The 16,324-nt window shown below is 45.4% G+C and overlaps 1 protein-coding gene across 2 annotated transcripts in view; it reads right to left on the minus strand.

Moving 5' to 3' along the window:
* Positions 1–5,706, minus strand: part of LOC126540503 (neural cell adhesion molecule 2-like) — a 282,822-nt gene extending 277,116 nt beyond the window's left edge. The window contains exon 1 of one of the 2 annotated variants that reach the window (XM_055076069.2): positions 4,393–5,706. In XM_055076069.2, the coding sequence (XP_054932044.1) occupies positions 4,393–4,597 (205 nt within the window). In that variant the 5' untranslated portion in view covers positions 4,598–5,706. The remainder of the gene's footprint in view (positions 1–4,392) is intronic. The other variant, XM_055076070.2, reaches the window with a different exon arrangement.
* Positions 5,707–16,324: the final 10,618 nt, after the last annotated feature.

The raw sequence follows: 16,324 nt of genomic DNA on the forward strand, positions 1-16,324 counted from the left end.
AACGAATATAGTAATACTAAAATTGGTATAAACGATTGCGAATGAATGACCGCTGTAAATTACAGAAGTTACACATATGCGCCGATGTGTCCCTTCCTTGTCATTTACTAATATAGAAGCTCTTTCTTTAGGACGCAACATTCGGGAATGTCTTGGTCGTCTTTTACGCGTGTATACAATTTTGGCATTTTTATCTCCCCAGAAACAACAACGGTACAATAGAAAAACATATCTGAAAATTGTAGATAGGCAACGATTCTCAAAACTTTGATTCGGTTTTGCTACAAGCTCTCCAACTGCACTTCAACTTTCAGGCATATTATTTAATACAGAGTACAACTCAGCCAACACCACCACCAATTCAGAACCAAACTGAAGTGGAACAAAAGAAAACAGCGGTAACTTCACCACAATGGGTGTGAGCTTCAAAATAGTATAACAAGCGCTCCCGCATTGAACTTGAGATGTGCAAAAACCTCATGGCACTGCAAAAGCAACAACAAAAATAGTAAAATAGCATATTCAGTTCTTTCTCACAAGAGCTTCCAAGTCACTCTGTTTAGAACATCTTCACTGCTGCAGAGACTACTCGGCTAATGACCCAACTAGAGGAACATAAATCATGTCTTATAAATAAACGGTAACGAACAGTCGACGTGCTCATAGGCAGCACAGCACACTGAAGAGCACAGCTGCTCTCTCGCATTGCCTGCCATTAATACTAATGCACCAAAAAATTTAGTGAGGCGCACCCAATTTTTCTGTGAAGTAAGCACAGATATCTCAAACAACGTTTCTTGCAATGTGCTGTTCAAAACGCCTGTTTCTTGTAGTGATAAGCTTTGTACTCTTGAGTGCTTTAAGAACAGCTCAGTTGTGTGGCTACAGTATAATAAATAAGTCGCACTTTCACCCGAATGGCAAAGCATCAATTGCGACAAAAGAATAGTTGACAGCCTTACGAATTAAGGATAGTAGTTTTATCGCCCATATAACTTTCTAAGCATTTGTTTACTAACTAAATTAACAGGCATGGTGTCACTGGCGCACAAGCAAACGTGAACACACCTCACTCGATGATGGTAGGAACTTACTTCCAAAACGTTGGGGTGAGAAAGCGCTGCAGTATCAGCGAGCGAATTGACCTGCGTGTTGCCTTTCGCTTCAACGCTGACTAAGCGATGAAAACACAGCGCGCATGGAGCTATCGGCACTCGCCTCATGCACTCTGTCCCCGTCACAGATTGCTTTCAAGTAGGGCCTGCGCGGCTACGCGCGGCCGCGCCATACGCATCATCATCATCATTAGCCTGGTTACGCCCACTGCAGGGCAAAGGCCTCTCTCATACTTCTCCAACTACCCCGGTCATGTGCTAACTGTGGCCATGTTGTCCCTGCAAACTTCTTAATCTCATCCGCCCACCTAACTTTCTGCCACCCCCTGCTACTCTTCCCTTCCCTTGGAATCCAGTCCGTAACCCTTAATGACCATCGGTTATCTTCCCTCCTCATACGCAGCAGCCACTGGAGTACAACGCCGTCCCGTCCCCTTCCCAAGGCGCCTTATGCGTGACGGAAGACGGCGCATTTCCTCACTGCTTTCTACCCTTGCGCAATCGAGATTGAGCCGCCATGGCCGGCTCACCCTCGCACGCTTTCACTTGCACGTTCAGCATACGGCGCGCGGCAGCGATGTTATCGCACTTAGAGTTTATACGGAGTCTCATGGCGAGGACGACAAAATGTGCCTGGAGCGTTCATATAATTTAAATCGTAATAAAACTTCGAAAGAAAATTACGTGAAAGAGAAAACTTCCATAAGCAGGACTTGTGAAGTTTGTTGTTACATGTTTGGGTCGATAAAGAGGAGGCGAAAGACGAGAGAGAAATACAGGGAGGCTAGTAAGTGCAAGTAAATAAGCGCGAAGCAAACCACCACGCACAAAGCGACACAGGACGAGACACGGCAAGAAAATTTCGAACAATAAACACTCGTAGCACTGCGTCCATTGGGTACGCAATGGCGTTGCCTGCGCAAGAGTGTTATGTTCGGCATAGCGAACGCAACCACAACGGTATGTGATGGATATGTGTATACCGAGTGGACACGCATTCCATTCTTCATCCCATGCTCTCACTTGCGTCTCGGCAAGGAATTATTCATGATGGGCGCTTCTTATCGAATAGCTAAACGTTCGGTAAGTGTGACTCTCAGACCCACGTATGTATGACACCAGTTCTCGCACTGGGTAATTAGGGCAGAAAACACAAATGTTCGTGTCAGCGAGCACACGCTGCGGCACGGACACCCCCCCCCCCCCCCCCCACACACAAACACACATAGATAACAAAGAATACAAATTGTAAGCACGAATATTACAAACTTCAAGAAATCGGACGGATATGTAATTCCACGGTATGCTTGCAACATTTGTGTGACGTCTATGCGATGTAGTACACGAATACCCCATTTCAGATCATATTGACTACGGTTATTTGATAGCGAGTTCTACTTCACAGGAAATAACTTACCGTGTGATTTCATTCTTATTCTTTATTTCTTTTTTTTTTACGAGAGACATCCTTAGAATCAGTCAGAGGAGGTCACTTGCTAAAAGCGTAGATAGCAAAACGTTATTGGATTAACGCTTACATCATTCCAACTTTACTAGCCACGCGCCTTACTTTAGCACCACTGCGCAGGGAAAGGAAGCTAATGCTGGATCATGCATTTGTGGTCAGCGCAGAAACAGGCGTTATCGTGCCACGCGCGACACAATCGCAGCTAAATTTATCCTGGTGCGAGGAGTTCAGAGAGTCGTAGCGCGGCAATGTATACGTTTCTCTGTCCCAGCAGGAATGTTCGTTCTTCAGAGAGCTTACTATGCTATAGTAGGTATAATTTGTCGGACTCGAACCTGTGCTCCCCAAGAGTTATAAGTCTTCCATGTGCGAAATTTGTTGCAGAAATTTCCTGATTGCTCGGCTACGGCCCCCCTGCGTTCAAAACGCATAGTCCAGAAATAGCGTGAAGAGGTTCAGACGTTAAGGCTCAGATGTGAAGAGGCCAGCGTTTAAAATTTATATACTAGAAATAGCGTTAAGAGGCTGAGAAAGCAGGACAAAGGGATCTCCAAGCTCTTTGACCACGCTGGAACCTGTCCGTTTCCTTTAAGGAGTGCAAGCGCAGAAGATTTAGGCAAACGCTGAAGGCCAACAATCTAATAGCGCGGCATGCTCGAATGTCGTAGGGCATTCTAGGGCGCCGCCAGGGGCTATAATGTTTAACCCAGTACTAAAATATACTTTACAAAAGAAATATGCCCACTGCGATCAAAAGAGAGCACAACAATACAAGAACGCAAGATACCCACTAGCTGTACCAGTTTGGCGTATAACCTCCGTAATGCGTGAATAAATGTAACTTGTGTATGTGATTACGTTATTTCTGTGCCCTAGTGCCTAAACATTCTTTGCAGAACGCAAAAGAAGGTTCACGCACCCTACAGCGGGCTCCTTCACAGATACAGCCAACCCGACTTTTTTTCAGCTGCGAGGCATTCAACTCTGCTTCCAATTTAAGGTCCCTACAGAACACGCGGCACCAGCTACGCCTACTCGAATGTGCTTAAAACAGCGGTGGCACTGTTTTTACATAGTCTTCAGATCTGCCGTTGTATACGCATGACAATTAGCGAATTCGACTCGGTGTGCCCTACTCTTAATATGGCCGCCAAAAAAGGATCGTCTCAGAATTGGAAACAAAGACTCTGGCACACCTCAAGCAATGCCTGTTATCGTCCCCTTTAGTTCGTTTATTCGTGTCAGTTGTCACACTGTTATGTTGTATTCATTTCCATTGTTAAGGCTATTTCTCTGCATTGAATGCGTCGCACAACGTGCGCTTGAGAGAGCAGATTGCGCTTCGGTGCCTTACAGGAAACGAGGACAGCTTTAATGTTCGGATATTTTTCGGATATTGTGTTCATTTTTGCTCATATCTCATCACATGCGATCTGTACCAGCGGTATATCACGGGCAGAGCGCCGCTCACAGTATTGACGAAGCGCGAAAGAAAATAACATTGGTATATGATTCTTTCGTTATACGGGCCACTCATGTGATATGAAGAACTTACAACACTGCGTCGTGAGACTTCGCACCTAAATTATGCGCTTTGACGACCGGGAGAAATAAAATGTGACGATGAGTACCCAGTCGAGTTGGCGTCAGCAGTCTTATCAAGTAAGCGACTTATACGTACATGCGCTCACGCTCGCAGTCGTCACGAAGCAATCCCTGCGAAACATAATTCGCCATACACACGCACAAAAAGACAGTGCTCGCTAAAGGCGTTATGAAACGGACGAAAGAAAAGCGACACCTTCTCACCTCTCGAATGCATCGACGACACTTCCGGCGCGCCCAAGACGAGCGCCAGCGCTGCCAGCACCACAACGTTCGCCGTGTTCAGCGCTCGCGGTCGACGCCGACGCCAGTTCGAGGAAGTGGGTCCGCGAATATCCGTTGTCGTCCAGCTTGGCCGATATCCACAGCAGGCGGCGACAACGCACGTCGCTGAAGACGCTGATGCCATCCCGCACACCGAGACGACGATGCACTAGGCCCCATGGGGGCCTGCCACTGTGGGGCGGCTTCTCTGCAGTCCTCTCGTCAGCTACATCCCGGCACAGAGACCGTTGGGCTAAGAACTATGACACCTGCTCGAGGAAACACGATAAGGAGACTAACACAGTTACTTTTTTTGCCGCCTCTTGTGCACTTTTCTACCAATCTACATGCTTATGCGAGCGCGCAAACTTCGTCCAATGTCGACCGGCAGATATATACAGTCACGCTTCTGCCTGAACTGATTTTCAAACTTTCAACCGAAACTAAAGCGCGGTTCACGAACCAATACCAAGTGCACATGCAAGATATGCATCTCGCGACATGCCGCACAGTGAATGGCGCCAGACAGAAGCGCAGATAAAAAAAGGACGCTGTAACCAAATGACACGAGACGCAAAAGCCCAGAGTAGAACTACGAATTCACACGATCCGATGTATCCCTTGAACGAGCGCGATAATCCTCAGCAGTGCGAATTCACGTCGCAGGGCATCACTGGCCCCGCGCACCATCCCGCAGCCACTTTGGCGACATTTCCCACGCCACACACTGGTGAGTTCACGCGAGGAGCCAAGGCAGGACAGCGCTTAAAGTTTCGCGCACTGCATACATACACAGATTTAAAAAAAAAAGCGTACACAACGCTTTTCACACGCCGGCACTTTCAGCAGGCGCTTTCTCCAATATTCGATAGCATCGTGACACCTGAAGAGATGAAGGGTGACTTGAGCTCACAGATGGAGGGCGAAAAAAAAAAAAAGGGCGAGGAGAAAACGCGCCTCCTGCAAAATTCCTCTTCTCGGCGCTCGTCGCGAGAGATATCGCCGTTGCACGGAGCTCTGGTCCGGGAGCGTCGCGCCGAACTCTTTGGGGGCCGCGAACCGGCACCGGCGCCAGCGCCGTGCGTTCCCATAAACGCTCGGGAGTTGAGAATTGATCGCGCCACAGCATTGGTGCGCCATCTGTGAGTCGCAGCTTAAGCTCCGTGGGTTTATTTCGCGGGACAAACGCAGACTTTCGGACGACGCTTACTGAAGGTGAACCCGGGCATAACTCGGCCAAGGGTTGCTTGCACCAAAAACGACTATTAAATATCATCTAGTTACTTCAGATTTCTTTTTTTCTTCGTCTTACCTCCTTTGGCACCGCAGAAGGCAGACAGGTTCTTATGCATAGACACTGCGGCATGTTCAAAGCTTATTAAGTCTTTTTCTTCCTTTCCCGATATTCTTTCGCCTAGCAACTGATGAAACGTTTCTTTCAACGTAGACTTCTCATCATATTACGGCGTAAAGCTGCCTGCATATGACTATCCCCACAAGCTCAGCTATACCCTTTCTATACAACGCATTTTTCAGGTGTTCTTTGCTATTTTCGGTCGTTTACAAAGTAAGAGGCATATTTTCCATGGGTACATATTTTAGACACGGTTATTCATAAGGCTGACGAGAAGCAGAAAAGTACGAACATGATACACTAACAAATGGAAATGCTTCCACCTTAAGAAGTCTGAATTTGGCGAGCACTAGCGCCTTGTAATATAGCAAGATCACTAAGAAGTCACTAATTAGCTGTCCCAACACCTCCAGTTCCCACTTCGTATGTGGGATTATATCTGCATTAATCAAACATATTATATTTTGCGTCGCAATCTAAAGGTATTCTTCGTATTGCGGAAGGTGATGCCGGCCACGACGGCAAGAAGTCGGTCATCGGCTGACCTGAAGAGAGGTGATGGCGGTTTAGGAGAAGCCACGTCAGCCGGTTAGGACCGGTCACCAAGCGTGGGAAGGCAAGTGTTTGTTAAAAGTAACATGTGCGTTCCATCAGTGCTCTAATAAGGGCCCAAAACCCAGTGTTTTATACGGTGATAGCATATAGAGCACATCCTACAGGCGTCGAAGAAACTGTGCGGCGGTTAGTAAATTACTTCGTGGTATCAATTTATTTTGCAACAAACGAACTGTTAAATAATTATTGACGGCTTTCTTTCGGAGCCTAGAAACGTTTCACTATTTACAGCGCGTCGGATCCTCGCCTGAAACTTCTCTCGTACCATGAAACACCAAGAAATGCTCGGCTACCATGAGCCTTCGCCGTGCCAAGACAAGTTGGTAATGATTACAAGTTCGCAAAAGAACTGTATGTTAAAATTTCGGGATCTGGACGAGCTCCATGCGTAGAGCTAATAGCAAGATAACGCGACGGCTAGATTCCAGTAACGGGAACAAGTACTTTCCTTTATTCGGAAAAAAAAGCACGACGTGTAATGTGGGAGCGAATATGGTGAAAACAAAAAATTTCTCGAAAAGAAAAGAATTCAATATCCACGATTACATATACAGTTAACTGACATCATACTTAAAATGTGGCCATGTCAGTGAAGGGTGGCGGCCACAGCACGCCTACTGAGAAAGGGAACGTTGTTTCAACTACATATCGAGGAAGTGGGATCGAATTTGACGTCACAATGAACACGCCTTCGTAGAGTGCATTACACAGCGACTGGCGATTGGGCCGTTTGTACGTACTCTCATGGATTCACAGAGGGACAGACGCGGGCGCAGGGAGGTCTCGTTCTGTCTTATGCAGTGTCATAATTATGTTGGCGGTGCTTATTTTTCATGAGTTACGTCATGCGTGACGCTGCGCAGAATGTGCGGCTGCATGAATATAACAAATAGTTACACCATTCGATAAAACGCGATGAAGCGATGTGCTTTTATGTTGGGAATGTTGAATGTGGTGTATCAGTAAGATAAATAAGACGTGTGTGCGTGTGTGTGTCTTGCAGGAGAACCCACATTTAAAAAGAGAAACGATTCTGAGTTCACGCCATATCAGTGTTTTCAATATTGTAAGCACGCAACAATGCATGGAAAATAAAACAAAACAAAATGCAAGTGGTTGTCCTATTTGATTTGCTTTTGTTTCCCGTGAAGTTGCGAACGCCCATTCTACCGATAAATATCGGAAGTATGTTTTAGGGCACCAAGTTGCACCATTTGTTATGGCCATTTTATGCCAATATTTATGTTTTGTGCTTCTGCTACGGTGACTCATGAGATGAATGAATTATTAACTAAATCGGTCAGTAGATCGATCGATCACACACTCAAACGAGCTGATATGGCATTTAGGCCTAAAGAGTTACCACTGCAGGATCGGAAGGAACAAGTTACAAATCAGCGCTTTCAATGAGCCTTCGTTTATTTTTTGACAAGATTACAAATAGGTCGTCGTGAAAAGTCTGGCACCTGAGTCATTTGCGAAATTGAAAGCACAGTACGAAAGTCTCGCTGTAGCATCAATGAACCGCTGCTTCTTGCGCAATTCTTTTACAGGAATTATAAATGCGCCGAGGATTATAATTTCACAGACGTAATTGCGGTGCTTCTAGGAATTAAACACCCAGCTTCCTGCAACTGTGCGTAAAAAGACGTGCCACACAATAAAAAGAAAAAAAAAGGAGATTTCGAAACTGACAGACTACGCAACTTCCTGAAAGGAAGGCTCGTGTGTCGCGTTGCGCCACATCTTGCATGGCTTTCATTTATGTCGTCAGCATGGCAGCACCTCTTCAGGTGACCATATTCCGGAAAGAGTGACGCAACGACACACTGCGTTGGATCGGAAGTACTCCATGAAAACCTGTAATAAAGGTGTTCATCCCGCCACTGAAACAAAATTGGTGCCAGCCGGCAGCCCGCTATGCCTATTTTGCTTGTCAGTGACAGTGCCTGACGTTTCAACGGCTCCTTGCACTTGTTTCTCTACATGGTGAGATGTAATCGCTTCCAATAAATGTCCCAATTTCCGCAACACGTGTAAGCGAATTCCGTTACTGGAGACTGTCGCTGTTCATAAACAGCGTTAATCATTAACAAATTGTTAAACAAATCGTTCATTAGTCGTAAACATATCCGTAGAAGAAAACATTCCCAACAGCAGTGCATGATCTGTTCATGTGGATGGTTGCATCTATATTTGTTTTCAGAGATTGTCTAAAAGAGGCCAGGATGTTGATATTTTGCTGACTGAAACGCATCATCGGTACATGTTTTTTCTCGATAGCAGCTTACTCGGTGTGCTTACCGTTTTAGAACTCATGTGTGGCACGCGGCATCTTGCAATACAAAAACAGGGTTCTCGGGGATTGAGAGCTATATGGGGTATTGGTGGACGCATATTTGTTCAGAAAAAGGACATCGCACTAGAACTTTTGGTGGATTAAGGGACTGCTCGACTGATTGATCTGTGGGGCATCTCGAAGCCTCACTATAGGACAGACGCCATATAGCGTGGGACTCGCGAATGATTTTGACCACTGGAACGTTACTGCGTAGCCTACTGTAGATTACACGAGCGTCTCTCCACTGTGTAAATGTTGCCACCGTGGTTGGAAATTGGAGTCACATGCGGATGCTGAGCAGCAGAATGTAACAGACGCTCAACCCCTGCGCCAGATCAGGGGAAACGGGAATTAAAGAAACTAGAGAAACTGTAGGCATTACGAAAAAGGCATTGGTTGTCAAAAGACCTGAAACTGTCCTCTTATGTGAATGATACTGCAAGGAGCTCACAGAAAAGTCCAGAATTCTCACAAAGCTCGTGAAAAGGGCAATACAAACACTAGACGATGATTTTTTTCTATTTAAATTTTTTTTTCACTCTGAATATATGACAAAAGCAAGGGGTGAAACTGAGGACTACGTTCAGGTGACGTCTACTCAAGATAAGGACACCGCTTGTTGTCGTACTTGCTTGGCTCTGTTGAATGCTATTCTTCTAGTCAGGATGCTTCGTCGAAACTTTTATATAGGGACAGACAGTGCCGCGTGAGGCGCTGGTGCAAATAGAAGGTCATAACTCTGCCACGCTCACATGGCCAGGCTAGCGTGAGTACTGTAAATTTTCATCTGGAAAGGTGCCTCCCTCATTTAGTTCAGGATGTTTCAAGATTGAAGATTTTACGCTAACCTTACGTTAACTTTACGTTAACAGCGTTATGTAATAATCCTGCTTTTGTGTCTTATTGCTGGCACAATAAGACACAAAATTGTCGTTCAAATGGTTCAACACGTGAGCATTACTCGTCGCAAACCTTATGTATCCAACAAGACGCCTGCAGAACGCTACAGTGTTTCTTAACGACGCCTACCACTTGTAATTACACGCCTAATTTCTCACTATGTGTTTTGCGTCAATCGCGTATACGTTCACTTTCGTACACCTTCTTGACCTTGTCTTTTGGTGACGTTCCTCCGTACGACTTATCATACCACTCGTTGACAGCTCTGCATTCATTTTAAGCTGTAGTTACACGCACTTTCACAACACTTGTCTGAACTTGTGAAATACCCCTGGAAGTCTCCTCGGTCAACCGGTGCGCGCCACAGCGCGATTCACATTTCTTCCCTTCTTCTAGACTCCAGACCTGGCACTGAATAGATGTTTACCTCTCCGTCTCTCTCCCTACACCTAATATGTAACCTCACACCACCCTCCTTCTGGTTCACACAACTTCTCTAGCCTCTTTTTGCTTCATGGCTCATCTTCTCTTCTGACACGACACACTTTCCTGCTACTCTCCGCTGTTCTTTCCTCTTCGACGCCTCGAGATAACCGGCGGACGCTGAGGGTTTTTGGTTTGCGTGATCGTGTCAATTCTGACGCATTAAAAGTTTCCGTGAACCTTGTCGCGTGATAGCGCTTTGCCACGCCCTTCCTCGAAACCGTTCATTTATTAAAGTGTGTCACAGATCTCCCACTGAGGCGAACGCAAGTACTACGAACAATTGTAGCAGGACCATTTGTACACCGAACCGTTGTAGAAGTCGGGCGGCTCGTTCTAAGCAGCATATGCGTGGCGCACATATTAAAATTCAAGCTTTCAGTTTGGAGAATCAACTTTGTAAAACCATTCAGAGATGGTGTTGAATGTCCTAAACATAGGACTGTAAAAATAGGACTCTAGTGGACAGCTTTGTAGCCCGAGACCTTGCGCTTATGTGCGGAACGGTGTAGCGACTGAACCGAAATGATAGATAAATAATATTGTCGTCGTAAACAAGATGAAGTTGACGATTGAAAGAGTGAAATAAATCTTAACTCACTTTCTACACTTGACAAGTCAGCCGCGCGGGGAAATCATTATTTTGAAAGCTTCTTGGGTAGGAATTTCAATCTGTGCTAGCTACGCATCCACTTGCAGGACAATCTGTTTGCTTTACTGAAAGGCTAGAGTCGTCGCGCTCTTAAAGCTCTCACCTGAAGGTAACTGCTGTGAAGAACTCTGATATCAGTGGACTGTACAGTGCCACGAGACCAGGTTGTTCTTTTGGCTTAGGCAAGTAAGTAACACCGACAGGCCGTCGAAAATCTCGGGAATAGGGTCTACACTTTGAGCATAGAGCGCTCACAATACAGTGGAACGTTTGCGTTCACTGCGCACGCGTTACACAAATAACATCTCTGACATACCATGTTTTCCAGATATGTGAACCTGTTTCTAGTCAAAAGTGAATAATGTCTCTCGGCGCAAAATGCCTCGCTTCCAGCTCTCTGGCGGAGTCTGCATTGGAAGAGAAACAAAACGGAGGTACGTTTTCGTCGGCGCCTTTGCAACCGGACCGACACGCAGTCATACAACAAATGATATAAAATCGGATCTCTCACAAAGCTCCACTGTCACGACAAGGGCAGATGTGCACAGAGCTCAAAAATGTAAACTCGAACAGCAACGAACGCATTTTACACAAAAATATGTGAAAGTACGAAATGGAATCACTCTGTATCCGGTTTTTAATCATGCAGTAGTCCCGAGTCTACGTTTTCGAGTCTGAAATAAGCTCTCTATAAAAATGTAGGTCAGCTTGCAAACATAACAATGGATTAGAGTAGTTGCGATATTGCTCGCACTTCAATTTTGAGCGCCCTGAAATCGAGCGGCGAAATGCATGCTGCGCCGGCAATGTTTACGCGCCTCTAATGGCACTCGGCCGTTACACAGCTCAAAGTGCACCCAGCACGCATATGGCGTTCGTCCAGAGTCTGCTGCAATGCCCTTCTATGGACCCCCGTCACTGTGCTTCCACTGTGGGCGACGTATGATGAACTTTCATAGCATTAAGAGGGATTTTCACGAGCAGAAGACAGATATTGATGGTCCCTGCATCTAGAAAAGTAAATAATGTCAGTGGCATAGCGAGAAAGGCATCACGTACTCGTGACGCCTGCGGCAGAAAGGATGTTCCACATCCGCCGCCAAGGTTTGTGAGTAGTGGCTCTGGCTAACACTCCCAGGGCTAGTTCTAGTAGTAACGCATAAATACCCCGCAAAGTGGGTGGGAGAACAGCACCGCAGTAGCTCAATTCGTAGAGCATCGCACGCGTAATGCGAAGACGTGGGATCGTTCCCCACCTGCAGCAAGTTGCTTTTTCATCCACTTTCATTTCCATTATATTTATCATTTCTTTAATTCAATCAGTAAGTACAAGTAATTTCCCCTGTGGGTCCTTGGCCCCTTTGTTTCTTGGTTTCGTATGCGGCTCCTCCGTAAAGTGTCCCACGCGCATAATTAAAAAAAGTCCATAGGAAAGATAGCTACAAACCCGTGAAAAGCTCAGCGCTGTTTGTCTTCAAGGCATGCGGCATACAGGACTCGAGACTTCTCGCAGCCTACACCTACTACCATATCTTGAAGTAAAGCGACAAAATGTCGCTTGTGTGATATCGGCCACAGTCCGTAAAGTGAATAACAAACCGCAGCACTTAACGAAGAGCGAAATTCTGCCATCCATGTCGCACAGACCTAGTGCAAAAGGTATCTAACCTTTCTGACAAAAGGTATCCAACCAGCTTGTTCGATTTTGGACGCACACTGCCCTATATGACAAAAATAATGCTCTTTGTCCTTTGTCGCCTACTCAAAGCGATGCACAATGGTTACTCCAGGCAACTTAATAACAGAGATTGTTTCAGCAAAAGGACTGCCTCAGCGTATTTCGCAGAAAGTAAGAGAAAGAAAAATGTATACAAAGGTGCCGTCGGAAAAACGATACAAGAACGCATCGATTGTTTGAAACGGTAGACACACCTGAATTTATGCGGATCAGAAGCACCTCTCTGTGCCTTTGTCGCTGATGGTGCCGGCACTACCCGGGCAGAAGAAGACATGCGGGTTAGAATATTACATTACGAGAACTTTTTAAAGCACCAAAGAGGGAGAGTAAAACGCCCTCTGTGACGCGTGTGGACTGTGCGGTGTGTGCGAGCGAAGAAAGGGGCGCTCAGCACGCCAGAAAATTTCACCACAGCGGCACCAATGTGGACATAGAACCTAGGATTGGTGCCATTATTAGGAGTTACTTAAAGAAACGATAAAAGAAATGAAAGACCAAGAGCAGGTTTCCCAACTTTTCATATTCGTCCATTCCAACGCCCTTCACGCTTCTGACATCATCTTCTCTGCATAAGTTGTGTTGATTGTGATATTTAAAGTGAGTCTGCCGGCATAAGGAGTTTTCTTACGTAACCTTGGTCGAATTTAGTTCATGCTGTGTTCTCAAAAAGAAAGCGCTAAACAATCAACGCGAAGGGGAAGAAGATGATACATCGAAAAAATAAGGAAAGGAATGAAATGACAGTCGTTGTTGGCGCTATAATCCGTCATGAAACTTGAAGAACAAAGAAGGTACCCTCATAGATGAGTACCACGGGCATTTCTCTTTTCCTTTGGCATTGTTGATGATGCTCGCTGCGCTGAAATTTTGCAAAGGCATCGACAGAGACGTTGCCGGTCATTAATTGAGTTTATGCCACAGTTTCAAGGATACTGTGATAAATGTTGTGCGAAATACCAGTCTTACTCCCCACCACGTCTATTCGAGCCAATGACGACACAGCGATCGCTCATTAGTATTTTTTTTTAGTTTTTGTTATCTTTCATCCGTAATTGCTAGACTTCTTTCGTCATAGACTGCTCTTTGCAAGGACGAATTTCTTGCGACAGCGGCCGTTAAATGCGGACGTTTGTGATAGCTCGCACAAAGAACGCACCCGAACATAACCAGTAAGATAGATTAAAACATAATCCATTTCAGCGACTGCAGAGATCTGTTTTCTACACTATAACAGTTTTACTATACGGCTAAATATATCGACATTTTTTTTTCGAGTGCATGACCTCTAACTCAGCTCATCGCCGCCACCGCTACACGAAGAATGCGTAGAACATGATTCTGAATGACATGAAGGACATGACGAAGGTTATGGAACGTTTCAACCACTGACAGCCTTGTTGAAGAGCATCCACCGCAGCATGTGGGAGGCAGGTGCTGCCGCCGGGGACTAACCCGATAAATAGGTGCAAGCGCGTTTCTGGCCTGGTGGTCGACGAATATGGGACTTCAACGCTTGGAAAGGGGTGTTTGTCCCAAACCCGAAGGCGCCAACACTTCAATAGGTGCATTTGGGACGCCATGTGGAAAATTACCGCCATGGGATCGACCCAAACCTCCTCCTTTTTTGTGCTCACAGTGATTTCGACGGGAATTTGGGGCGCAGGCTCCTTTCTTAAGCGCATCGCCCTTGAAAAAAGCCGAATGCCAGGCCGGGGTACCATTGTGCCTATGTAAGATCCAGTGGGTGCCCGGCGTTGGTGGGAATCGAACTCGCTACCTCCCGCAGCCGAGGCTGGCGCTGTACGACTAGGTCACAGTTATACACTCGAAGTCAGTACATCAGGAAGATGTTAGAACAGAGTAGAACACAGTTGATGAAAACAACTTAGCACACTATCACACCTTATAAAATACCGTCTCTTTGGCCCTTATGGGCCCTTGCGCCATTAAACCCCATATATCATCAGAAGGCGGATGTGGCAATCCTTGGTTACTAATGCTGCGTGGTCAGTGCCCTACAGCGAATGCTTGACGAAACGGAAAGAATTTACTAGAAATGGCAAGTCTTTCCCTAATCATCATATACACATATACATAGATAGAAAATCCACAGGTAAACATAATTGTTGGTTATACCTGTGTGACATGTACATACAAGAATATAGAAGGCCTGAATGGCTGTCGCAGAGTCTATAAACAAAATTCGTCAATATTTTTGTATTTCCGATGCAGAGTATATGGGATGAGGCCAACAACGTCAATGTCCCCCGCCCCCGTAAAAGAAAGCCCAATTTGGCTTAACGTGATTCTCACTGTTTTTCCTCCAACTTAATGTCGCCAGCAGGTTCCAAGATGACTTCTACTCTTTTTGCTGACTCTGATGGCCATATAGTTTTTCTCCCGATATTTAGTTTGTACGAAACAGTGCCGTGGCTCTTGTTCTGCGCCAAGTCAGGAAAAATGTACGTCGACGACCTAGTAGTATGCAGGAATGCAAAAAAAAAAAAAATGCATATTCCAGATTTGTTCTATTTCCAAATATACTATAATGGAATACAGCTTAGCAACGTACGCGACTAGGATTGTTGATCCTTGGTGATTTAAATATTGCAGCGTCTAAAGGAACGAGGAAGACAAAGGTTTAGTGCTTGTGTGTGCTTTACACCCTTCTGCTTGCGTGTGCTGTGAATACAGGAGTCATTAACCTCCATAAATCTGGGAAGGTTTCTAGGAGCCCCATCTGTGGTTGATGCACAGTTAACCTTCTAACGACGAGACATATGAGCACACAGAAAAAAAAAAAACGTTTATTTTCTATGTAAATGCGCAAAACACATAAGAACAAGCATAAACAACAAAAATTTTTAAAGAAATTTTGAAATGTTTTCAGTAATAGGGAAGGAAACTGAAAGTGGGCTTCACCTAAAGCCAATAGACAACTTTCGGCATATGTGAACCGTAGGTATACATTTCATTTTCTGTACATCAGATATGTAACACCAGTGTAGCTGCATATCCAAAGCACCAAAGCTTAAATCGAGCTTGTGCAGGGCGTCACCAAAATTCCCGACTACACATGATATTGCGCATTCCAAATAGTGTCAATCAAGCCTGTAAAGACACGTCCCCTTCTATTTTGTAAGGATGTTCTGATAAGCATGCGGTAAGCCTTGAAACCACTAACCAAACACTCAATGGTTCACTGTCACACGCATGAAAAAGAAAAGAAATGTTTGTGTGGGTCATGGTCATGCCAAGAATTGGAACCTTCGCCATCGACGCGACAACCGTCATACCCTACGAACATGACGTACTTGCAACGCAGCTAGCCGACGATGGAAGTGGATGAACTGCCAGCGATGATAATTTATTAGTTTCAGTTTTTCGGTTGAATGTTTGTTTACGCAGGGCGTCTGTAGTGATGCCATAATGACGGAATGAGGAATTGTGCACAAATACCAAAGACGCAAACGCCAATAAAATAAAGGTTTACGTCGACGAAATTGGTAGCTTGACTACCACAAGAAGACTCTTCGATGACAAATCTATGACAGCAAAGCGCTGTCTTTTTGAGATCACTGCGCTGAAAACTGCGATGAAAACTGTGCACGAAATGGTAGCGAGCACTATACTAGCTAAAGGTGCTCGAAATTTTGTCTTTAGAGCACCTACATACGACTATGGTAACTAACCCATCTCATTCGAAGTTTGAGAACCCCACCTTAGCTGCGTTCCCTCTTACGCTGTTAAATAGCGTCTCTCTCGAGGTGCCAAGTAGGACATTGTTTT

The sequence above is a fragment of the Dermacentor andersoni genome, chromosome 2, assembly GCF_023375885.2.
Source record: "Dermacentor andersoni chromosome 2, qqDerAnde1_hic_scaffold, whole genome shotgun sequence".
Lineage (NCBI taxonomy): Eukaryota > Metazoa > Arthropoda > Arachnida > Ixodida > Ixodidae > Dermacentor > Dermacentor andersoni.